The 24,242-nt window shown below is 50.0% G+C and overlaps 1 protein-coding gene across 1 annotated transcript in view; it reads right to left on the bottom strand.

Annotated features, from left to right (window-relative positions):
* RFLNA (refilin A) overlaps positions 1 to 13,164 on the bottom strand; it is a 29,599-nt gene extending 16,435 nt beyond the window's left edge. The window contains exon 1 of the mRNA XM_083717729.1: positions 12,945 to 13,164. Coding sequence (XP_083573855.1) covers positions 12,945 to 13,163 — 219 coding nt within the window. The 5' untranslated portion in view covers position 13,164. The remainder of the gene's footprint in view (positions 1 to 12,944) is intronic.
* Between the last annotated feature and the right edge of the window lie 11,078 nt (positions 13,165 to 24,242).

The following is a 24,242-nucleotide window of genomic DNA, read 5'->3' as shown; positions in this document are numbered from 1 at the left end:
TCTGCTTTGCATGCAGAAGGTCCCGGGTTCAAAATCCCCGGCATCACCAGAGAGGGTTGGGAAGGTATCTTGCCTGAAACCCTGGAGAGCTGCTGCCAATCTGTGTAGACAACACTGAGCTTGATGGGTCAATGGTCTGAATAAAGCAGCTTCCAATGTTCCTATACTGAGGTTTGGATAATACAGTGGTACCTCGGGTTACGGACACTTCAGGTTACATACGCTTCAGGTTACGGACTCTGCTAACCCAGAAATAGTACCTCGGGTTAAGAACTTTGCTTCTGGATGAGAACAGAAATTGCGCGGCGGCGGCACAGCAGCAGCAGCAGGAGGCCCCGTTAGCTAAAGTGGTGCTTCAGGTTAAGTACAGTTTCAGGTTAAAAACAGACCTTTGGAACGAATTAAGTACGTAACCAGAGGTACTACTGTATACAAGTGTAATCCATTAATCAACTAATAATTAGGGCTGCAACATTTCATTTTAACAAGAAGAATTTTTTTTTATTCCCTTTAGGTAAAGGTAAAGGTACCCCTGCCCGTACGGGCCAGTCTTGACAGACTCTGGGGTTGTGCGCCCATCTCACTCAAGAGGCCGGGGGCCAGCGCTGTCCGGAGACACTTCCGGGTCACGTGGCCAGCGTGACATCGCTGCTCTGGCGAGCCAGAGCCGCACACGGAAACGCCGTTTACCTTCCCTCTGGTAAGCGGTCCCTATTTATCTACTTGCACCCAGAGGTGCTTTCGAACTGCTAGGTTGGCAGGCGCTGGGACCGAGCAGCGGGAGCGCACCCCGCCACAGGGATTCAAACCGCCGACCTTTCGATCGGCAAGTCCTAGGCGCTGAGGCTTTAACCCACAGCGCCACCTGCGTCCCTTTATTCCCTTTAATTATTTTTTAAAACAAATTTCCAGTTATTGTGGAAAGGCAGTAGAGTTGCAAGCACTCTCCTTGGCCATCTTGCCTAAAATGCCTCAGAGGAAGGTATGGGTTGGCCATGAGCCAGGTGGGCAGTTGGTGTCAGCTGTCTGTTGGTTGGGCCGGATGGCAAGGCAAGTGAGCAGGGGCTGGTGGGGACAAATTTGCCATTGATTCAGCTTGCCTAATGGAAGGGTCGGCCTATTGTTTTCTTTTTACAAAATTTATAAATCAATATCTCAGAAGATAGAATCAGGATTCAAGATGACCTTAAGAGATTGGAGAACTGGGCCCAAACTAACAAAATGAATTTTAGTGGGGACAAATGTCAGGTTCTGCAGGAATAAGCAGATTCATAAATATATGATGGAAGACACCTGGCTTGGCATCTGTGCATATGAAAAGGATATAGGAACCTTAGCCGACCACAAGCCTAACCGGAGTCAACAGTGTGTGATGCACCAGCACAAAAAGTACAGTCATACATCGTGTTACGTTTGCTGCGTGTTGCGGCTTTTCAGGTTACAAACGCGTCAAACTGTTCGCCCCGCGCGCATGTGCAGAAGCGATCTGCGTGCTTCGCCCACATGCAGTAGCTACACTCTACTTATGGACTGTTCGGGGTGCAAACGACACTCCAAAATGGATTGCATTCATAAGTAGAGGTACCACTGTATGATGTCCCAATTAAGGGAAGTCATAGTACCGCTCTACACTGACTTGGTCAGACCTGGAGTCCTGTGTCCAGTTCTGGGCACCACAGTTTAAGATGGATATTGACCAGGTGGAATGTGTGCAAAGGAGGGCAAACGAGATCACAGAATCATAGAACTGGTGAGTTGGAAGGGACCAAGAGGGCCATCTAGTCCACCCCCTGCTATGCAGGAATGACAAATGGCCATCTGGATTTGCACACAGCCTGTTGATTAAGTGTTCTGATTAGAAGCCCCAATTAGTTATGTATTTCTGCTGGGAGAGGGGGAAAGGAGCAGGACTGGTGCTTGGCTCCCCTCTGTGTCTGCCTATCTTTAGAAAAAAGAAAGAAATACTGAAAGCATAGGAGAAACCGAACAAGTTATTTGACCCTCTCAGCACAGCAAAGGAGTGGGAGGAAGCTGTAAAACGAAAAAATGCAACACAGCAAATTTTATTCACTAAGCAGACATCACCTGTTCTTGCTAAAAACAACCAACAACTGAGTTATGAACTGACAAAACTTGTGGTATGAAATACACTTGCAAGAATGCAGAAGAACATCGTGGTTTTTCCTTTCTTTATGAGCTGAATGGCAATTTCTAGGCTATCCAACCCATACAGCAAACACAGAGCATCCTCATGGCCTAACGCACCTCAGAAAAATGTTTGCCCAAGAACATGACAGCAAGCCTGATGATGGAAATGCCACAGAAAAACAAGGTAAAAAGTACAACCCCCCCCAAATAAATGTAGACCCTCTCCTTGTGTGTGTATAGAGACCCTCTGAATACAGAGTTCAAGGGTCTGCAGCGTAATTTCTCTCCTTCCTCCCTGCAGTTCACACAACATGAATTGGAAGTTAGGAATAAGTTCATGCTTGTAAACAGCCACTTGCCTGGTTACCTGCCACAAGCAGATGTCCACCACAGGCAACTACATATGCGAAGCCCTAGAAACAATGGCTTCTGGTTTCTTTTACACCAGAGTTTCTCAAATTTTCCCTCTGTGGACTACTTAATAATTGCACAGACCACTTAATATACTTTTTCTGTAAGTTGTCAGGGGAAAAGGCTGGATGATGATGATGATGATGATGATGATGATGATGAATGTGTGTTGTAATAACTGTGGGCTTGCCTTTCTACTCTGATGGACGTGCTGTTCTTTATGAACAAAGTGTTCCACAACCTTCCAGCAAATAATCTGAATAGAAGTTGGAGGTCGCCATTTGAGAAACTCTGTTTTAGACTAGGGCAGCTTGACTTGGATGATTCTTACTTGTTTAGACTTATTTGCAAGACTTCACAAATGCCTGCAATGTTTGCCCCTGGCTGTCCTAATCTGATGATTAACAAGTCTTCCTAACGTTTCCCTTTACTCTCCCCCTCAACTTTTCTTTTCACTATACCTCCTGCTCATTCTCCTGCTGGTTTAGAAAGGCTGATAGAATCCCAAAATATCCCCATCTTCTTTCTTTGGCAGTCAAGAAATGAGACAAAGTGGTTGCAGTGGGAAAAGAGCAGCACAGCTGGCAATCAGCTGCAGAAGGAAATAACAGCTTTTCTTCTCCCTTGAATGCTAAGACTGGTAGCTTACCTTTTAATCATGCTCTGGATTTTAACCAGCTGATCTTAAAGGGAAAAGGGCATAGCACCCAGCCTAGACTCTAAAGGATGTCCTGGTGGTGGATTGTATGTTTTCAGAATTGGAGTCAGGCTAGTTTAGATGGGTTGAGAGAGAGAGAGAGAGAGAGAGAGAGAGAGAGAGATTTCTAAAGCAAAACTGCCACCGTCATTTTCAATAACCACAAACAGGCAAAGTCCCGAAATTCCAGCAACACAAGTGGTCTCCTGCTCCAGAGCTGTGCGTACTTCTGGCCAAAGAAAGTATCCAAAGCCAATGCCAAGGAATCCAAAATCCATGCCAAGGAAACACAAATACGCCACTCAGAATAAATTATGGAAAGCCAAGCAAATTTTCGTAAAGTTACTTATAATGCATAGTATATTTTCGCTGGGGATTTGCAGAATTTGACTCGTTTTTGGCAAGGCTGGAGGGAGGCACAACAGGAGAATAAGGGCAGAAGATGCACAGCTGTGCCAGGCACAGAAACTCCACCCTGACCCGCTGGAAACCTGCCCAGAACCCTTCTAATTCCTGGCCACTTCAACCGTCTTCCTATTTTCATGCTTTTCTCTGCAACCGTGAGGGCCAGAAACTTTTTTTAAAAAATGAAGCCAAGATTCCAGCACTTCCCCAAGTTTCCTAAAATCAAAGAACGTAGAAGGGATGCTGGAAGGCTGGAAGGTCCAGACCCCTGGTGAATCTGCAATGCATGATGCTAGGCAGCTCCAATCACCACCTTCCAGGGTCCTCTGTCCTGCTGCCAGACAGTTCTTGCACATCAGGATGTTGTAATGTTTAGCCAAAATCTGCATTGTTGTCATTTCTGCCCACCACTCCTAGTAACTACTGTCCTCTTCAACAACAGAGAACAAGGCCACATCCACACCATACATTGAAAGCCCTCGCAGTCCACTTTAAACAGCCACAGTTTGCCCCCAAAGCATCCTGGGAACTATATATTGCTATAGGTGCTAAGAGTTGTTAGGAGAGCCTCCCGCCACAAAGCCACAATTTCTAGAGTACCTTGGGAAGACAGACTGATTTCCAAACCACTCTGGGAACTGTAGTGCTATGTAGGGAATAGGGGTCTCCTTAGCAACTCTTGCCCTGGATGCTTTGAGAGAAGCCATGACTGCTACCATGAGCTGCTACTTTTAATAGTAGTATAACAGTGCTTTAAATGCAAGATGTGGCCCAAGTCTGTGCCATCTTCTAAGACATAAGGAAAGCCTGTTGGATCAGCCAGTGGCCTTTCTAGTCCAAGCATCCTGCTCTCACAATGGCTGAACAGATGCCAGTGGGATACGTGCCAGCTGGACCCAAGTGCAACAGCGCTCTGCCCACCCACGATTCCTAGAAACTGGTCTTCTGTTCTTGGACAGTGTTATACTGATGAAGGTAATACATCAAGTCTTACAGAATCAGAAAAGACACAGGGAGTCCCTGCTTCAATCACCATAATACAACTTCCTGTACTAATTACCGTATTTTTCGCCCCATAGGACGCACTTTTCCCCCTCCAAAAATGAAGGGGAAATGTGTGTGCGTCCTATGGGGCGAATGCAGGCTTTCGCTGAAGCCTGGAGAGCAAGAGGCATCGGTGCGCACCGACCCCTCTCGCTCTCCAGGCTTCAGGAAGCTGTCCGCAAGCCTTGCACGCCCAGCAGGAGCTCCCGCCGAGCGCGCAAGGCTTGGGGCGGCAGCCTGTTGCCCGAAGCATAGGGAGCCCTCCGGAGGGCTCCCCGTGCTTTGGGCGAGTGTCTGCAAGCCTTGCACGCCCGGCAGGAGCTCCCGCCAGGTGCGCAAGGCTTGGGGCGGCAGCCTGTTGCCCGAAGCACGCGGAGCCCTCCGGAGGGTGCCCCGTGCTTCGGTCGAGTGTCTGCAAGCCTTGCGCACCCGGCAGGAGCTCCCGCCAGGCGCGCGAGGCTTGGGGTGGCAGCCTGTTGCCCGAAGCACGCGGAGCCCTCCGGAGGGTGCCCCGTGCTTCGGGCGAGTGTCTGCAACCCTGCGCGCCCGGCAGGAGCTCCAGCCAGGCGCGCGAGGCTTGGGGCGGCAGCCTGTTGCCCGAAGCACGCGGAGCCCTCTGGAGGGCTCCCCGTGATTCGGGCGAGTATCTGCAAGCCTTGCACGCCCGGCAGGAGCTCCCGCCAGGCGCGCGAGGCTTGGGGTGGCAGCCTGTTGCCCGAAGCACGCGGTGCCCTCCGGAGGGTGCCCCGTGCTTCGGGCGAGTGTCTGCAACCCTGCGCACCCGGCAGGAGCTCCTGCCAGGCGCACGAGGCTTGGGGCGGCAGCCTGTTGCCCGAAGCACAGGGAGCCCTCCGGAGGGCTCCCCGTGCTTCGGGCGAGTGTTTGCAAGCCTTGCGCGCCCGGCAGGAGCTCCCGCCAGGCGCGCGAGGCTTGGGGCGGCAGCCTGTTGCCCGAAGCACGCGGAGCCCTCTGGAGGGCTCCCCGTGCTTCGGGCGAGTATCTGCAAGCCTTGCACGCCCGGCAGGAGCTCCCGCCAGGCGCGCGAGGCTTGGGGTGGCAGCCTGTTGCCCGAAGCACGCGGAGCCCTCCGGAGGGCTCCCCGTGCTTCGGGCGAGTGTTTGCAAGCCTTGCGCGCCCGGCAGGAGCCCCTGCCAGGCGCACGAGGCTTGGGGCGGCAGCCTGTTGCCCGAAGCACAGGGAGCCCTCCGGAGGGTGCCCCGTGCTTCGGGCGAGTGTCTGCAAGCCTTGCGCGCCCGGCAGGAGCTCCCGCCAGGCGCGCGAGGCTTGGGGTGGCAGCCTGTTGCCCGAAGCACGCGGAGCCCTCCGGAGGGTGCCCCGTGCTTCGGGCGAGTGTTTGCAAGCCTTGCGCGCCCGGCAGGAGCTCCCGCCAGGCGCGCAAGGCTTGGGGCGGCAGCCTGTTGCCCGAAGCACGCGGAGCCCTCCGGAGGGTGCCCCGTGCTTCGGGCGAGTGTCTGCAACCCTGCGCGCCCGGCAGGAGCTCCCGCCAGGCGCACAAGGCTTGGGGCGGCAGCCTGTTGCCCGAAGCACAGGGAGCCCTCCGGAGGGTGCCCCGTGCTTCGGGCAGGCGTGTGCAAGGCTTGGGGCGGCAGCCGTGGCTGGAGGGGGGAAATAATTTTTTTTTATTCATTCCCCACCCCAAAAAACGAGGTGCGTCCTATGGGCCGGTGCGTCCTATAGGACGAAAAATACGGTAGTACCACACGTGCATAGTAATTTCAACGGTCCTGCATTATACGAATGGCCAACTCACCACATCGTTTCAAACTAACCTAGTGGACCAATTCCCTGTGGCCAAATACAGTGGTACCTTGGGTTAAGAACTTAATTCGTTCTGGAGGTCCGTTCTTAAGCTGAAACTGTTCTCAACCTGAGGTACCACTTTAGCTAATGGGGCCTTCCACTGCTGCGCAATTTCTGTTCTCATCCTGAAGCAAAGTTCTTAACCCAAGGTACTATTTCTGGGTTAGCAGAGTCTGTAACCTGAAGCGTCTGTAACCCGAGGTACCACTGTAGCATAAAATAATTTTCTTCTGACCACTGAAGAAGATAAATTGGTTTGAAATGCATCTGGTCTCTGGGAAAAAAAATGTTGTCATCTTTTGGTCATAGATGGATCTTGATCAGACTTTGACCTGAATAGGCAAATCAGTTTGTCATTTTATCATATTTGCAATTTTATCTGTTTTGACTACAAATTTATATTTTTACATTGGGTTAAAGTTGCACTTCATTTTCCTATAGTATGAAGTGGGAGCATTTAGAAGCATTTCAAATTTTTCACTCTTATGCAACTTAAGTCTTTCACCACAACTTTCGGAAACATTTAAATTCTTCTCCATTCCCCAGGATTCTTCACAATGCAACTTTTATTCTTGGTAGTTGCTCTGAGGCAATTGCCCATATAAACATTAAAAGCACAAGTAAAATGCTGTACAACTACAGCCTTTTAGATGGGCCCTGGAGGCTCATGGTGCCTTCATGTCTATTTAATGTACATTAATATACATTATATAAGCAAGGCATGGATTCCTCACACAATGGAGACTTGTATCATGCAAGCAAGAAAATGCTTCACTACTATGAGCTGCTTTAGAAGTAAAAAGATCCAAGAGCGTCATATCAGACTCTAGAAGTGTCTGATATGTCATATAGCAATGTAGTGTCAGAGAGAGGTAAGGTTATGCCAAGTAGGCTGAAAAACTCAATGCGTCACTTGGAGGTCCTGTTCAATTCTGGGCAGGAGTCTCACTCACATAAAATATCTCACAGTCCCTGGGCTCTTAAATGTGGGTCAAAATAATTGCAAACTGCAAGGCTATGTCTCCATGGTAAATGGCACACATTGCATGCAGTTAGTGCCATATTCCATCCCTGGCATCTCTGGACAAGGCTGGGAAGAAGCCCTGTCTGAAACCCCGAAGAGACGCTGCCAGCCAGCAGAGACCATACTGAGCTAAATGAGCCAGTGGTGTGACTCAAAGCAGCTTCTTCTATTCATGGGGGAAAGCCTGCTGGAGGAAGCTATGGCATTCCACTGCTGCCCACTGTGGAGGCAGGCTACCTCGGAAGGTTGCCTCCTCCTGAGTAAGCTTGCTCAGGTGACGCCCTGGACCTGGTTTCCCCAACTAAATAGTTGAGAGCCTTTTTGGTGGTGGTGCCCTGCCTGAAATGCCCTCCCCAAGGAGGCTTTCTGGGTGCCTGTGTTAAGATCCTTTTACCACCTGCGGAAGACCTTTTTTTTAAGAGCCAGGTCTTTTCTCCTTGAGAAATTCTTCTTCTTGTGCCATTATGCTTCTTGTGCTGGATTTAAGCAGAAAATTGAGTGGCTTTTATTTAATGTTTTCTTTTTTAAAAACACATGCTGTCTGAACTCTGCATGAACTACCTGCAGGACAAGAGGCAGCCTCCTCTCCCTGCAGAGTGTCCTGATAAGCCAGATATGAAACAGCTGGGACAGGACACAGCTGCTGGCCTGGAGACTCCAGAACTCCTTCTAACTCAGGAGGAAAGATGGGCTGGAGTCCTGCCTGAGCAGCAGGTGAGCTGGGAGAAACTGCTTGGAGGAGGCTGCAGTGGCAAGCAGGTAATGGCTGGGAAGCTGGCTGGAGGAACCAGCAGGGCACATGGCGGCGGGGGGCAGTTGAGGTGCAGGCAGTGCCCAGTTACCCCATGGGCATAGTATGGCACCACCAGCAAAGTGGGGGCACTCCCCATCATCTTTTCTCTCTTGTTTGTAAGCAGAGTTGCCAAAAGAATTTCAGAATACTGATCCTGATTGTAAAGACTAGGAGCCCTTCTTCTCTGCATTTAGAGAGATACAAAGAGAAACACAACTTCCTACAAACAAAAAATAAATAAAAATCCAAATGCAATGTATATAAATGAATATAAAGAGAGCTTTTGACCCTTATGGCGGATTAAAGTGGCTATCTTTCATTTTGCAAGTTCTGTGCCATGAAGGTAGCCAAATTAAGGCTGCAATCCTAAACATAATGATTAGAGCATAAATCTCACTGATTTCAGGAGGATTTACATGCTTAAGATTGCAAAAAAAAAAAAAAGAAAAAGAAAAAAAAGAAAAATACACTCACTGTTAGGCAACAGTGACCACAGAACCTACAGACCACCACCGGGCAAACCAAGTCACCTAATCTGCACCCTCTCGTCCTAGTTTTAAACAGCTAGTGCCACTTTGCAGACAGAGCAGAAGATAGGATATGTTCTGCAGTGGGCCTTAGAATTCTGGCTTTCCCTGCTTGGAGAGATCCTTCTGGCTCCTCCTCTTTCTGGTACTTAGATGGGTACCAAAGCCCCAGGTGCTTCTGCAGGTGTTTGAGTTTTATGTGCTGTTGAATTGGGACTTTTTAGCCGATTTATTTCTGATGATTCTAAATCTGTTGTGATAGTCTTCCTCCTGTTTAATGGTGATATTGGAAGAGTGTCTGTTTTATGATGTAGTTTTTAAACCAGACTGTTGGCCACCCTGAATATAACACTCCTTTTACTAGTGAACTCAGCTGGTGAGTGCCAACAGAGCTGCAGCAAAAATGGTGCTATTGAGAAACACGAGGGAGGAATCTGCATGCCCAAGAGAAACTCATGGTCTGCAAAAGTAGAAATAATATTTTACAGGGCAGCAACCTAAGCGGGTGAACTTACCCAACCCTCCACAAAAAGGGCAATCTGATGAGAATGGAGTAAGCTCAGTGAACACAGGACTCTGTGCTAATTTGGTGAAAATTGGGGAAGGAAAATGAAAAGGGGTTAAGAATGCAATGGAGCATTTTGGAAGAGGGCGTGACTGGCTCGCTGGCACACTGAACAGGGTTCTTCTGTGCTTCTACAACTTGTTGCAGATCCCATTTGCAAATGACAGAAAAGCAGGGTATACAAATTACCTGGGAAAAAATCAAACGGCTGAGACCTGCCGTGCGCAAATGAGAGGCAGCAACTGCTGCAAGAGATCCTGGGCTCCATTTTCACATGGGCTTACGCCAGAAGAAGCTGTTTCAAAACCCAAACAGTGGTGCCCCCTGCCATGCCTATTTGCTGTCACCTGGTGTTGGGTGAGGAGAGACTTGTGGCAGCAGCAGCCAAGAATAGAGCGTACGCTGGCACACACAGCTGAATTTCCAGGCTCTCCAGAAGCAGGCACAGAAAATTGCTTCAGATTTTCTGCCCCGCAAGGCTTTTTCTTGCTTGGGCATGGATTCTGAGTCAGCATCCAAGGCTCACTGGCCTGTGAGTCAAAGGCTGCTGCTTAGATTATAGCATCGCACACAAGCCATTCACAAATGGCTTACAATCAATGGTGGGTTGTTTTTTTAGGGGAGGTGAAGTTTAACTAGCCAGTGTTGTGTAGTAGTTAAGTGTTGCACTAGGGCCTGGGTCTGATCTGCAGCCAGTCACTGCCTCTTGGCCTAAACTGCCTCACAGGGTTGCTATGAGGATAAACTGGAGAACTGGGAGAAGAACCATGGATTGTATTCAGCTAAGTGTTACCCTCCATTAATCTGAATCTGTCTACTCTGAGTAGGACTCATGCTGAACACAACCAACATCAACTCCTTGGAGGGAAGATGTGGTATAAATGTAATGCTCTACTACTATATATTTTGGAAATCTGCTCATTTGCTGTGCATTTGGACACTAAAGGTATGGTAACCAAATTTTGCATGATGGTCCCTGAGGACCAAGGAGCAGGTTTTGGTTTATGCTTCGGTAACATCAGGTGCCATTTTGAACCAAGATGGAGGACGGAACCTTTCCAAACTCCACTGGTTTTTTTGGTTCCTCAGAATTCCAGAGCAAAGCTGGGTACAAAGCTGCTAGTAAATAAATAAAATAGAGGACAAATTTGTTTAAATAAAGAACTACCTTGCATGAGAGATAAGAAGCTGCAAAAAAAGAAAATCATACAAACAAGTCAGGGACTGGTTTGAAAACTTGCTTATAAAGCTGCTTAGGCCCTGGACTCTGTGCTACCCGGGAGCCACACATTAAGTGTCCTGGCCTTCCCAAAGAAACAATGAGCGAGAAATCAGCAGATAAGATGTGACCAACAGCCACTGACATTTTTGTGTGTGTGGAAAGTGACATGGCATAAATAAGATGACCCCAGATTCTAGTTTTATGAGAAAGGGAGAAAAACGCCTCTCCATCTGCTTTCCCCAGGACTCTTTTTATGTTCTTATCCTCTCAAAGCCTTCACGTGACACCGCTTCCAGCTTTTTACCTCCATGACAATGAGGCCTAGCATCCTACTTTTTAAAAAGCTACTTGTTGATGCCACTGAAAATTCCAGCCAATCTTTTTTTAAAAAGAGGGGGGGAAAGCTGTAACGGTGCTCTATATTCATTTCCAGCACCACCCTAATTCAGGATCATCATAGCCCGCTGGCAGTCAGCAGCACAGCACCTGCCCCTCTCTGGGATATTCGAGGCCCCACTATAAATGTTCATCTCCATTTGAAAATACCAGCATGTTTCTAGATCTTTCTAGAAGAAAAGCATGGAGGCTGAATTCTACCTAATCACTTACCAGGAAGTAATCCTGCCCCTCCAATACAGAGTTCTGGGCAATTAATGCAAAACAAGAGGAATAACTCACCTTTGGAAATCTGGTATAGTGACTTCTCTGGTTTATGAGATTGCACCACATGCCCATCTCCACAACTAAGGGCCAGAAACCTGAAAACTTCTTATAAAATATAGATGCTCATGATCTCAGGAAGCAAATTTCCACATCCAGCAACACACTATGCAGATTTTATGAGTTCTGTTAGAATCATGCATAGGTAGGGCTTATCTGGCGGATTCAATGGAATGTTATCTCCAACAAAGAACACAAAACAGGCGTCTAATCCAGGGTGTCCCAAACTTGGGTCTCTAGCTGCTTTTGGACTACAATTCTCATCATCCCTGGTCTTCGTAGCTGAGCATGATGGAAGTTGTAATCCAAAAACAGCTGGAGACCCAAGTTTGGGAAATACTGCTCTGGTCCTACATGCACTTACCTGGGAGTAAGTCCCACCAAATGCAATGAGACTTACTTCCGAGTCACCATGCACTGTAGGTGTGCAACATCCCTTGCTCTGGAGGGAAAATACATTCCTATTCCTAAAGCTGCCAAACTTATGCAAAATTAAATCAAATCTCTTCAGTTCATAGAAACCAGCAGCCTCACATTTCTCGGTGCCTTGGCAACGAGGAAATTTCACCACACCTGCAACTCAGCTCTGAAACTAATGAACTGCTCCTCTAATTTATTCCTTAGTGGTTCAACCAGCAAAACACTCCCTAAGATATTATCGGCTTCCAGAGTGATTCATTCTAGAAAACAAACTTCAACAGCTCATTATTCTTTGCTAGAGCAAAATAATCTACCTTTCCTTAAAAAGCTGGCATCTCCGTCCATGCCACTTTGAGTAAATATGCAACACACATCAGTTCATATCCACTTGCCTGATCAGCTGCAGCGAGTATAAATCAAGTCTAGGTGACAATGCAAAGGAAAACATTTTTTCTTCTGTTGGCCCACTGGCAAACTATAACTAGAATACATATTTCCAGTTACAGATAGGTAGCCGTGTTGGTCTGCCATAGTCAAAACAAAAAAAATTCCTTCCAGTAGCACCTTAAAGACCAACTAAGTTAGTTCTTGATACCAAGAACTAACTTAGTTGGTCTTTAAGGTGCTACTGGAAGGAATTTTTTTTGTTTAGAATACATATTGGTAGGGTATCCAGAAAAGCTAATTTACGGCGAGAAACTTTTGTGGACTGCTGAAGGAACGCAGGTTACCTGTCTGACTTAGAGGCCCCTCTGTTAATGTGTTAAGTCAGCAGGCTGTGGAATCGCACAAGTCTCTTGGTCAGGTTTTTGGGGCTACAAAAGGACATCACTGCTCAAGCTTGAGATGTAGCATGCAGTGGGAAAGGCCATCGGTCAGCGACAGGACACGTGCTCTGCATGCAGAACACCCCAGGTCCAATCCCTGGTATCTCCAGGAAGGGCTGGGGGGAAATCCCTGGCCTAGAAAGCCTCTGCCAGTCAGCGTAAAGAACGCTGAACTAGGTAGGCCAAGGGTCTGACTCTGCATAAAGCAAGTTCTTATGCACACAGGCTGGAATTATTTCCAAAGAGGCCGCTCTCTGAAACACAGCAGCGCAATCACAGTTACGCGCACTCAGACTCCCAAATGGCGAATGAATTCTTACCACGTTCCCCTCCTTGCCATCCTTCCTGTGCCCATGTCCCTGGGTATCCGTGGAAGAGCTGCTGCCTCCAGGTCTATTTTCAACGATGCCCGGAGACAGGGAGTAGAAAGGTGGACTAGGGCTGGGGGGCAGCCCCGAATCCGGGCTATCCAGCAGACCTTCTCGGTTCTTCTCTTTCAAGCTGTCTTCCATTCCTTGCAACTGCAGGTGACCCACCATGACTGGGGTGGGTTAGTGAGGGCTGTGGCTGCCAAGCAGGGGGAAACCCACCACCTCCTCCTGCAGGGAGGCAAACGCACGTGGTACATGCAGAGGGAGTGCCAGCCAGATCCCTGTGCGCCTGTTGCCTTGGGTGACTCAGGGCTGGTTCCTGTGGCTCCAGCTGCCCCCTGTTGGAAGGAGAAAAAGTGGAAATGAACAGACCATTCCTCATCAACCCAAAAAACCCAAGGGGAGAAGAGAGGGCAGATCTCCAAGTACACCTGGGGAATAGCCTTTTTTGCCTGAGACCCAGGTGAGAAACTAACAGTTGGGCTAGCCCAGGTGTGGGGAACCTTTGGCCCTCCAGATATTGCTGAACTACAACTCTCATCATCCCTGGCCATTGGCCATGCCTGCTGGGACTGATGGAGGAGTTGTTGCTGGCATCTGTCTGTCTCCAGAGACAATGGAGTGTGCCTCCGGGGATGAACTCAAACCACTGCATTAGCAGCCCCAAAGTGACCTCCCTGGGGCACAAGTCTGGTCAGTGTGCGTGGAGGTCCTGGGCTGGCCAGATGACAAGAGACGCCCCCCTCACTCATGTGGTCCAAAGGAAAGCAGAGCAAGATGTTTGGCACCAACTTGGCTGAAGGAATTGCTGGAATGAGGCATACAAGGTGCCATCCAACCATAGGGACTCCACTCCAGATTTGTGTAGAGTTTACTCCTTAGCCTTTTCTTCTTCTGAAGATATTCTGCAAGGCAGCAGAGGTTTAGCATCAGTGTGTTCCTCCTCCAGGTGGAAGAGCCCCATCTGCCCCTCTATAGCACTGCAGAAACCACTTTCTTGGCCACTGGACCCACTATTGGTCTTATCCGCTCAATCAAGACTATATAAAGCATTTTTTAAATTAAAAAGTATTTCCTTTAAATGGCAGGTGCACACACAAAAAACAACCAAGTGGAAACCTATGCATGTTTTTGAGTAAACATACATCTTTGGGAGAAGCAGAGAGATTGAGGCTTTACGCTCCGAGTTTAGGATTACAGCTATGGGAGTAAGTCCCATCGAACTCAATGAGATTTACTTCCAAGCACTGCATTGTGCTTTGGGCTACAGTCCTATGCAAAGTTACTTGGCAGAGAGCCCCATTAAGTCAAATGGGGCGTACTTCTGAGTAAACATGTAAGGAACTGTGCTGTAAATCTTACCTGTGTTGAATTAAGACAGGAGAGGCCAGATTCAAATCCCACTAAGCTATTCAGGTTACCAGGTGCCTTTGGGCCATTCACTATCTCTCAGCCCGACTGACCCACCTGCCTCACAGAAGCGTAGAGCTGGAAGGAACCAAAAGGGTCACCCAATCCAAACCCCTGCAATCCCATGTGGCTAAAGTGGATGGGGAAGAGTCATGTACACCATTCTATATTCCTTGGAGGAATGGTTATATATAAAACAAAGTAAGAATCCCCCAAATGACTTGCAGAGAGCAGAAGAGAGCCAAGGCCTGCCTGGCCAGCATCCTGTTTTCCACAGGGACCAATCAGATGCTTCCAGGAAGCCCATGGCCAGGGCAGGAGGGAAACAGCTCTCCCATTCTGGGTCCCAGCAAGCAGCTTTCAGGTGCCGGGGGGGGGGGGGGGCGTCTGACAGCCTTCGCCTCCTCCACACACCTTTCTAATCTCCTTCTAAAGCCATATGAAGCTGGCTGCTCTCACCTCATCATGCAGCAGCACGTTCCACAGATTATTACATATTTCCTACAGATGGTCCTCCCGACTCTCTTGCCCTTCAGCTTCAGTGGGTCTGGCATTAGGAGAGGTGGAGAAACACTTCTCTCAACTGCCTTTTCCAAAGGCCCACCTTTTAAGAGTGGCTTGCTGTAGAGCACTGGGTGAGAGTGGTGCTGTCGCTTAAGAAGCAGAAGCCCAAATCCCTCTTGGGGGCCTCGGAATAGTTCCACAGGGCTTTGGATCCAAAAGACTATATTCCAGTGCTCTGGGTCAAATAGAAGAAGAAGAATCTAAGAAGAAGAAATCTAAGAAGCTGGTTCAGGCCCACAGCCCACCTAGTCCAGCATCCTGTTCTCACAGTGGGGATCTAGTTGCCTGTGGGAAACCCACAAGTGGGGTTCCAGCTTCCTGTGGTTCCCTGAAAGTGGTATGTGGAAGCATAGCTGCCTCCCACTGTGGAGCAGAGCAGAGCCATCATGGCTAGTAGCCATCAACAGCCCTCTCCTGCCAGAATCTGTCTAGTCCTCTGTCAAAGACAGAGACAGTCTTGAGTGGATATATGCTGAACTCTTCTTCATCTGCTCTCAGACCCCCGTCTTTCCAGTTATCCCTCTGATCCCATGCCTGCTTTTCCAGAAGCAAACTCTTCTCCTTAAGATTTCAGTCTTAGAATAAGGCCTTTTGTGGACAAGGGCTCCTCAAGGGTTTGCCTGCACCTGAGCTTAGTTAGGAATGTCCTTTAAAGGAAAAAGAAACAAACAAGGTCGCATTCATGAGCTTCTCCAATGTAGCAAAAACAAAGCAGTTCAGCAAATCAAAGCCTGGACAAATTAAACATCTGAACACTTGAGTCGTCTATGCAGTAAAATCAAGATAGAAGACTGCAGGAATCGGGGGAAGTTGGTGCAGAGTTCTCAAGAGGGGGCCAAGCACATTTCTAGAGGGGTGGGGATAGTTTGCTAATTTAACTCTCCCCTCACACTTTACTAACCTTTTTTCCCTTCATGAACCTGGTAAGATCACGAACTACCCCCTTCCAAAAATGTATTCCCCCCCACCTCTGTCCCCTACTGGGGCACAACATTTCCCAATACGGGGCAGATTTCGGTGACGACTGCCCTCTTCGGACACAAAGAAACCCCCCGAGGGAGAGATGCCCAGCGCCCCTGCACACCCACCCCTCGCGAAGCTGCGCCGGGGCGCCCGGGCTTCTCCAGTCCCGCCACCCAAACCAGTCCGCGGAGCAGGAAGGGGCAGCGGGCGCGACAAAGGCACGAAATCCCCGCTGGCCCCCCGCGCGGCGCCCCGGAGGCCCCTGGAAGAGACGGCGCCGCGCTGGGGCTGAGCTTCCAGGAGGGAAGGCGGCGGCAGCGGCGGCGGCGGCGCCCAGCGCAGGGGTCTCTCCGGTGCCCGCTTCCTCCAGGCGCAGCTCGCTTCTCCCCCCGCCGCCAGCGAGCAAACAAAGAGCTCCGCGCCCGTCCCGTCCTTCGCGCGGGGCCTCGCCAAGGAGCCGCTCCAGGCGGGTCTCGGCCCGAGGGGAAGGAGGCCGACCCAGGAGGAGGAAGAGATCCAGGCGAGCGCCCCCCCCCGCCGCCCCCGCGCCAAGCCCGGCCATTTACGTTGAAGCGAGCGAGTCCCCTGCCGTCCCCGACGAGGCGCCGCGTCTCTGGCTCCGGGAGGACTGAGCGCGCCCAGCGGGCGGAGAGACTTATTCAACTGACACGGCGGCGGCTGGAGGAGCTGCTGCTGCTGCCGCCTGGCTTGGCTCCATCTCCGGCCACCAGGGAGAGCCTTGCCCGCCCCCAGCAGACCCCTCCCACCCGCACCGCTGCCGCCTCGCCTTGCCCGGCTCCCTGCGCGCGGCCAGCCGGCCGGGGCAGAGGGGGCTCCCCGCAAAACAACCCCCCTCCTCCAGTCTCCTCTCAGGAGGCAATATGGTGAGGAATCAAATACTGTGCTATCGTTGATCCTGCTGCCTGGGACTGCTAGAAGTTTGGCGTCCAGCCTGTTTGTTTGTTGACAGGAGCAAGCGCACAGTAAATCACACCAAGCAAACTGGAGTTAACTGTTAGCAAAAACAGGATCTGCCCAGGAGTGTCAAGCCTAATGAGCACAGCTACTCATCTCTGGTCTGTCTTGGCCTCATAAAGCATTTGCTGAGAGTGAAGGCCATCACTTTGCCTCCTCTCTAGGGTTTTCTGCAAGCAATTTGAGACTGCGCCTGCATGACCTCCTGGCTTCTTCAGCAGCCTGCCTCTTCTCTGCCTCTTGGCCTCCCTCCTCTCCAGCCTCCGCTTCTGACTCTCTCTGGACTGCCCTCTGCCACAGACTCTCCCATCTCACGAAACCCTGTTGCCTCTTCAGCTTCCAACACCTCCTCCTCCCAGTCTGTTACCTCATCTCCCTCTAACCACTCATTTTTGTCCCACCACCAATCCCCAGGCTATAAGTCTTCTTTTCTTGGGGGTTCCCCAGCTGGTTTCTCCCACCATTCCCCTGCGTCCAACCATTCCATGGCATTTATTGTTATTTCTAACCCCCTCTTTCCTTCAAGGAGTTCAAGGTGCCATATACATATCTTCACAACAGCCCTGTGAGGTAGGCGTGGCTGAGCCTGGGCAACTGGCCCTAGGTCACCCAGTGAGCTTCCTGGCGAGGGGGCAACTTGAACCCTGGTCTTCCAGGGTTCTGATACTATATCCATCACACCACACCCAACTCCTTACCTCTTGTTTAAAATTTGGAGAAGAGAAGAGATGCTGTGTTGACATCATGAAGAGCATCCATAGGGTTCCTAGACTCCAGTATTGGTATTAGCAGATGAGCGTTACGCATGCTGCAGTGAATGTCTAAATGTGGATTAACGGAGAGAGGGATGAACTGTTATTGTTATGCTTATGTCAGGGGACTCTTTTGAGAATCTGATGAAACCTATGCCCCACTACATAAACACATGCACAATATATTTGCATATAATTTACTTTATTATATTGGAAACATCTCTCTGTGTGTGCCAGGTTCACAGCTCCCCTGAAGCCCATACATGATGAACCCACTAGGGATTCTTAGACCCCAGGCTAAGAACCCCTGGCCCATGTGCCTTGTGCATTTAGGTTGTATAAAACTGAATAAAGGAGAAATGATTGGTGTTATTATTAAACAATGATTTTGGTAGTTTATAATGGATTGGTGCACAAATATGATTATGATGTAATTTATATGGCTGTAGATGGACAGATTGCAGTGTTTATTTCTTTATTTCTTTGTTGCATTTATATCCCACATTTTCCTCTCAGGAGCTCAAGGTGGTGGGCACAGGTCTCCCCCCTCCTCATTTAATCCCCACAACAATCCTGCGAAGTGGGTTAGGGCAGAGAGGCAATGCCTGGCCCAAGGTCTCCCAGTGAGCTTCATGGCCAGGTCCTGAACCAACACCCTCACCACTACCAGTGGCGTTGCAACGGGGGGGGGCGGGGGGGGACGCCCCGGGTTCCATGTCTTCGGGGATGACAAGAAGTCATCTTCAGTCATCTTCAGTCAGCCCTCACCTGCCTGCCTTCCACCTTGGAAGCTGTCCGGGGGGGGGGGGGGCTGTTGGCTTTGGCGCCCTCTACTGTTGGTCTGCATGCCTTCTGCTCAACAGGCACCAACCAGCCACCACTGACAGATATAAACTTGCCTCAAAATTCCTACTGGTTTTGCACCCAAGACTGCAGTGCTAGGGTGGGGGGCTTAATGAAACCCAGATGCCCCACTCCTGTCTCCTTCCAGTTTGAGCTACATCAGCCCCCCCCCCCCCATGAGAGGGAAATGGAGGCAGGGGATAAAAGTGCGTTTAGTCAAAGGCCTATTTAGTTAAAGAAGAGTTAGAGGTGAATATTTTAAACAAATAGACTTGCAACTGCAAGCCACCCAAAGCATTTGGGGTATGGCTGTTTGAATAAATAAATGATCACTGAATGGGGGCAAATGACTCAGTGGGTCAGGTGTGACCAGCCCCTGCTGATCCTGGTCCAAGTTCTTTAACTGCCTTTCCCAGTTTCACCTACCCCCCCCCCCAAGGAACTTCAGTGGCCGTTTCCTCTGCTGTTTAAAAGGGGCCAAATTGCCAGTAAAAGTTGTTCGATGACATTTATTGAAGTTCAGGTCAAAGCACAGACCGTGGTGCCCTCATCCCGCCCTCAGCTGAAACGAAGTGCCTTGTGCAAATTAACTCGGGTGATTTGTATGCAGTGAATGTTGCCGAAAGGTTTGGCAGCTTTATAAATGTGAAAGAGCCAGCAGGCAGCCCACACAATAACCCCAGTGAATTATTACGAATGACCCCATCCGCTGTGATTTTAAGTCCGCTACTGTAGAGGGATTTGGGCTTGCATGCAGAATGCAACGATGGAGCAGCAAAAGTTCCCAAAGAGTTGCAATTAGGAGCAGAGAAGGTCAGATCCTGCCATGTATTGGGGGCTCTGTGATTCCTACAGGACCTATGTAAGACATTTTGCTGCCTGAGGCAAAGGACGAGGAAACGCCCCTTCATCCTGTTTCACAAGCACACAAGTCAGAGAAGCAGGCAGCTGAATCTTACTTCAAAACTGGTGGCATCCTTCACTACACCTGAGAGCAGAAGGCTAGTTTTAGGGCATGCAGGGCAGACACTGCTCTATCTTCCAACTACCACCTACTGTCCCCTAGACACACCCTTTTAATCATTTTTATTGTATTTGTTCAGTGTTGTTGAGCACACATTAAGCAGCGGGTTAGACCTGATGACTTCCAAAATCTGCTTCAACCCTAAAATGCTATAATTCCAATCTGAGCAATTTAACAGTGCAGTTTGAGGTGCAGTTTGTAACAGTGAGTATTTCTACTTGGGTGGGTGGAAAAGTCTTGTCATATGCCCACCCCCTCCCAGAAATTTTAAAAGTCCAAACCATTGTTAGCATTTCCTCATTGAGAAGTCGCCTCAACCCTTGGCCACTTGACTGTCTCTGCACCTTTTCCAGCTCTCCAGCACCCGTTTTGAGATGGGGGCAACCAACACTGCACAGAGTGTCAGTGGCACCTGCAACAAAATATTGCACTTACTCCATTCCATTCTCCCTGCCTCCCAGTTTTCTCCAGCCCAGTAGTCACCCTTCTGTGCCCACGAACATGCTCAGTCCTCTGTGGGTGCCAGGCTGCTGCCAGCAACTCCCACGGCTGGTTGCCGAGGAACATACAAAGACAAGGAATGTTCTTACCGTCTGCTTTTTATTCAGTCTTTACAGAGAGAGGCTTTAGAACACAGATTCTTGGATTAGCATTGTCTGGAGTGAATCTCCACCCTCTCATGTGTCATTCCTATGGGTGCTGACAAGTGCCCTAGTCTTTGAGTTTTCTTTGCTCTCCTACTTTCAAGGCTCACCGGGTTCTGGGAGAGGAGGATTCTGGAATGCTTTCTAAAGACACTGTGTCCATCCGCTGTCGCCCCCTGGTGCTTCCTCTTCCTCTTCTTCCTCTCCCATTATTTCCCAACTTTCCCCCTCATCTGCCTCTGAGCTGTGACCTCCCACAAACCACTGTTGTAACTTTCTTCCTCCTCCCTGGAAGGGTCAAGCTAGGGAGGCGGTCTTCACCATTCCTCCTCTGCCCAGTCCCTGACAGTGGGGGCTTTTACCACCCTCACTGGTTTTAGCGTGGGTGGGTGTGCGCGCACACACACACATGAATGCTTCCTCTTGGTATGTGAGTTGGTGGGATTTGATTAAAGTTGAACCTACCAGATTCACATTTGCAAAACACAGCTATCCTTCAAAATCTGCATGTCTCCAAATTTTGCAGTGCTGTTTTCCAGCAAAATAATGTGTACAGAAAGGCATGTACTATAGTAAAGTGCGCATAAAAATGCACATATTTGTGAAAAGATCATACAAAAATGCCATATGATGGGGATATTGCTTTGCAATTTTGTACAAAACAGATTGTGTACAAAAATGTTTGCTAGAAGAAATTTGCACGAAAATGCTAAGAGAACTGCAGAAATGTAGAGAACTGAATTTAAGATTGGAAAAATGAGAAACTTTTGAGAACCAATGGCTAGGGCTGGTGGAGTTGTAGTCCAATGGTAGCAGGAGGGCCACAGGTTCCTCATCCCTGTTTTAAGTGATGCTCCTCCCATGAAAAAGAAGGTGGGTGAGATCAGTTTAATGCAGTGTTTCCCAACCGGTGTTCCGCGGCACACTAGTGTGCCGCGAGAAGTTGCCGGGTGTGCCGTGGGAGGGAGGCGGGCGAGTCGGGCTGCTTTAGCCCCGTGCCTGCTCTCCCAGCTGGAGAGGTGACGCGCGCCTATGGCAGGAGCCTCCATAGGCGCGCGTCACCTCTCCAGCTGGGAGAGCACGCACGGGGCTAAAGCAGCCCCCCGCGACCCTCTCCCGGCTGGAGAGGTGACGCGCGCCTATGGCAGGAGACTCCATAGGCGCGCGTCACCTCTCCAGCTGGGAGAGCACGCACGGGGCTAAAGCAGCCCCCCGCGACCCTCTCCCGGCTGGAGAGGTGACGCGCGCCTATGGCAGGAGCCTCCATAGGCGCGCGTCACCTCTCCAGCTGGGAGAGCACGCACGGGGCTAAAGCGCGACCGTCTCCCGGCTGGAGACGCGGGGCTGGGGCGGGGGAAGCCCGAGCTTCCCCCTCCCCCAGAACGGGACCCAGAGCTCTGGGAGCTTGCGGGGCTGGGGGAGGAGGAAGCCCTCCGCCAGCCTCCAAACCATGTTGGGAGACAGCGGGTGGGCGCGCTACGCCTCTCCCGCTGTCTCCCGAGTTTGCGGGGCTGGCGACGGGGAGGAGCAGGCTTCTCCCCCCGCCAGCCTTCTAGCCAAGTCGGGGGACAGCGGGAAGGGCGCGCTACGCCTCTCCCGCTGTCGCCCGAGTTTGCGGGGCTGGCGACGGGGAAAAGCAGGCTTCTCCCCCCCCCCGCCAGCCTTCTAACCAAGTCGGGGGACAGCGGGATGGCGGCGTTCCTTCGGAGGACGCCCCATGCTCCGCGCTGGTGTTGGCCAGCCTTGCGCACCCGGGGGATCTCCCCCCAGGAGCGCAAGGCTTGCGGGCGGCGCAGAGCACGGGGCGCCCTTCGGAGGACGCCCCGTGCCCCGCGCTCGTGTTGGCAAGCCTTGCGCACCCGTGGGGGCGCGTGGGGCGCCCTGAAACAGAGGGTTCCCCATGCTGCGGACTGTAGCCTGCCGCCCGATGCGCGGGGCGCCCTGAAGCAGAGCGCCCCTCGCGCCAGGCAGACATGGGCCAGCCCCACAAGCTCGGGGGACAGCGGGGAGGCGCAGCACCGCCATCCCACTGTTCCCCGACCTGGTTTTGGGGGGGGGAATAAAGGAAAATTTTTTTTCCTTTATTTCCCCCCCCAAAAAAAGTAGGTGCGTCCTATGGGACGGAGCGTCCTAAAAATACGGTACTTACTATTTCATAATAAAGTAATTATAAAATACCGGTACTTTCTTTGTGTTTATTTGATGCCTATTAAAGAGAGTTACTTTATATATAGTCAATATAGGCACAGAGTTAATTTTTTAAACATTTTCTAATGGTGGTGTGCCTCGAGATTTTTTTCATGAAACAAGTGTGCCTTTGCCCAAAAAAGGTTGGGAAACACTGGTTTAATGGGTACCACTCTGGAGTACTTGCTCCAAAGAGATTCCAACTAAACAGCAGGAATAACTTTCTGGCCATAAGAGCTGTTCAACAGCAGAATGGGCTCCCTCGGAAAGTGTGCACTCTCCTTCCTTGGAGGTTTGTAAGCAGTGGTTGGGTGGCCATCTGTCATGGAGGCTTTACCTGAGTTTCCACCATTGCAGGGGGTTGGATGGGGTGAGCTTTGGAGTCCGTTCCAATTCTCTGAGTCTATTAACCCTCTAATAAGCCCTGACCTTCTGAGGGAGTCCCTTCCACTTGTTTAAAGCAAGACAGTTCCTGCCCTGCAATCACACAATCTAATAACTGTGATGCAAAAGAAAAAGAGGTGTGAAGGGAAGAGGTGAGCAAACAAATCTATTCTCCCCCCCCCCCAATCTTCATTTCAATACCTGCAGCCATACGTATGGGCTCTGCATTTGTCCAGGAGGTTAGCACAGCAGAACTGGCCGTATCCTAAATGATCCATCACTTTTACTGCTATGAATGACTGAGTCACCCACACCAGCTGGAAGCCGCAGTAGCTGCAATTAAAGCTGTGTGTGAAATGCTTGACAAATGGCCGCCCAGAGAATTCCCCAGTTTTCATCAAGCTACATCTCTACGAGCTTTGCCAGCAGAGCAAGAATTTCAGAAGAAATCTGAAGTTTCTCTCCACGGTTTTCTGGCAGGGGTGGAAGTTTGGCGGTGGGGGTTGGAGGTGGTGGGAAAGAGAGACAAAGAATAAATTTGACAAACGGCCCTTCTTCGGAGAGCTTTGGAGACTTCTGTTTCTGCCAGTTCTAGCGATTCATTCAAGCAGCCGGTAGTATTACTTAGCAATCCAGGATCAACAAACGGCGTGTTTTCATATTCGCAGCTGGGCCTGTATCATTACTGCGACAACTTAACACCCACACAGAAAATGGCTGCCACACGATGGCCACCACTGAGAACTGGTGATGAGTGATGAAGAGCAAACCCTGCTTGTTTTTATAGAAAGGGGCAACCAGTTTGCTATTTTTAATTTAGATGAATTCTTTCCATTGACTTGTTAAGAGGGGGGAGTTTAAAAAATAAAACCCTTTTGGGTGGGCACTGAGAGTCAGCAAGAGGAATTAGAAATCCAGAAATGGGAAAGATTTTCTCTTAAAATCCCACATTTGTTCTCTACATGGATTTGAACCCTACCTCTGAGAATGATGGAGCTGAGCAGCTGCAACGTCCATACGAATTTCTGATGTTGGGCTTGAAATATGGAGATTCAACTCTGAGCACTCAAGAAAGATGTAGATGAATTTGGGGAAATCTAGGAGAGGGACAAAAAAGCCCTTCTTCCCAAAGGATGAATAATAGGATCATAGAGGTGGAAGAGACCACCAAGGGTCATCTAGTCCAACCCCCTGCAATGCAGGAATCTCAACTAAAACGCCCATGACAAATGGCCACCAAACCTCTGCTTAAAGACCTCCAAGGAAGGAGAGCCCACAACCTCTCAAGGGAGACCATTCCACTGTGAAACAGCTTAGTGTCAAAAAGTTCTTCCTGATGTTTAGTCCTTTCGTGTAACTTGATGCCATTGGTTCAGGTTCTACCCTCTAGATCAAGAGAAGACAAGCTTGATCCATCTGCCATCTGACAGCCCTTGAGATATTTGAAGATGGCTTTCATATCTCCTCTCACTCTCCTCTTTTCCAGGCCAAACATATCCAG

The sequence above is a fragment of the Podarcis gaigeae genome, assembly GCF_964106915.1.
Source record: "Podarcis gaigeae genome assembly, chromosome: 16".
Lineage (NCBI taxonomy): Eukaryota > Metazoa > Chordata > Lepidosauria > Squamata > Lacertidae > Podarcis > Podarcis gaigeae.
Note: the sequence above shows the minus strand (reverse complement) of the source record. Positions and strands in the feature narration are given on the sequence as shown.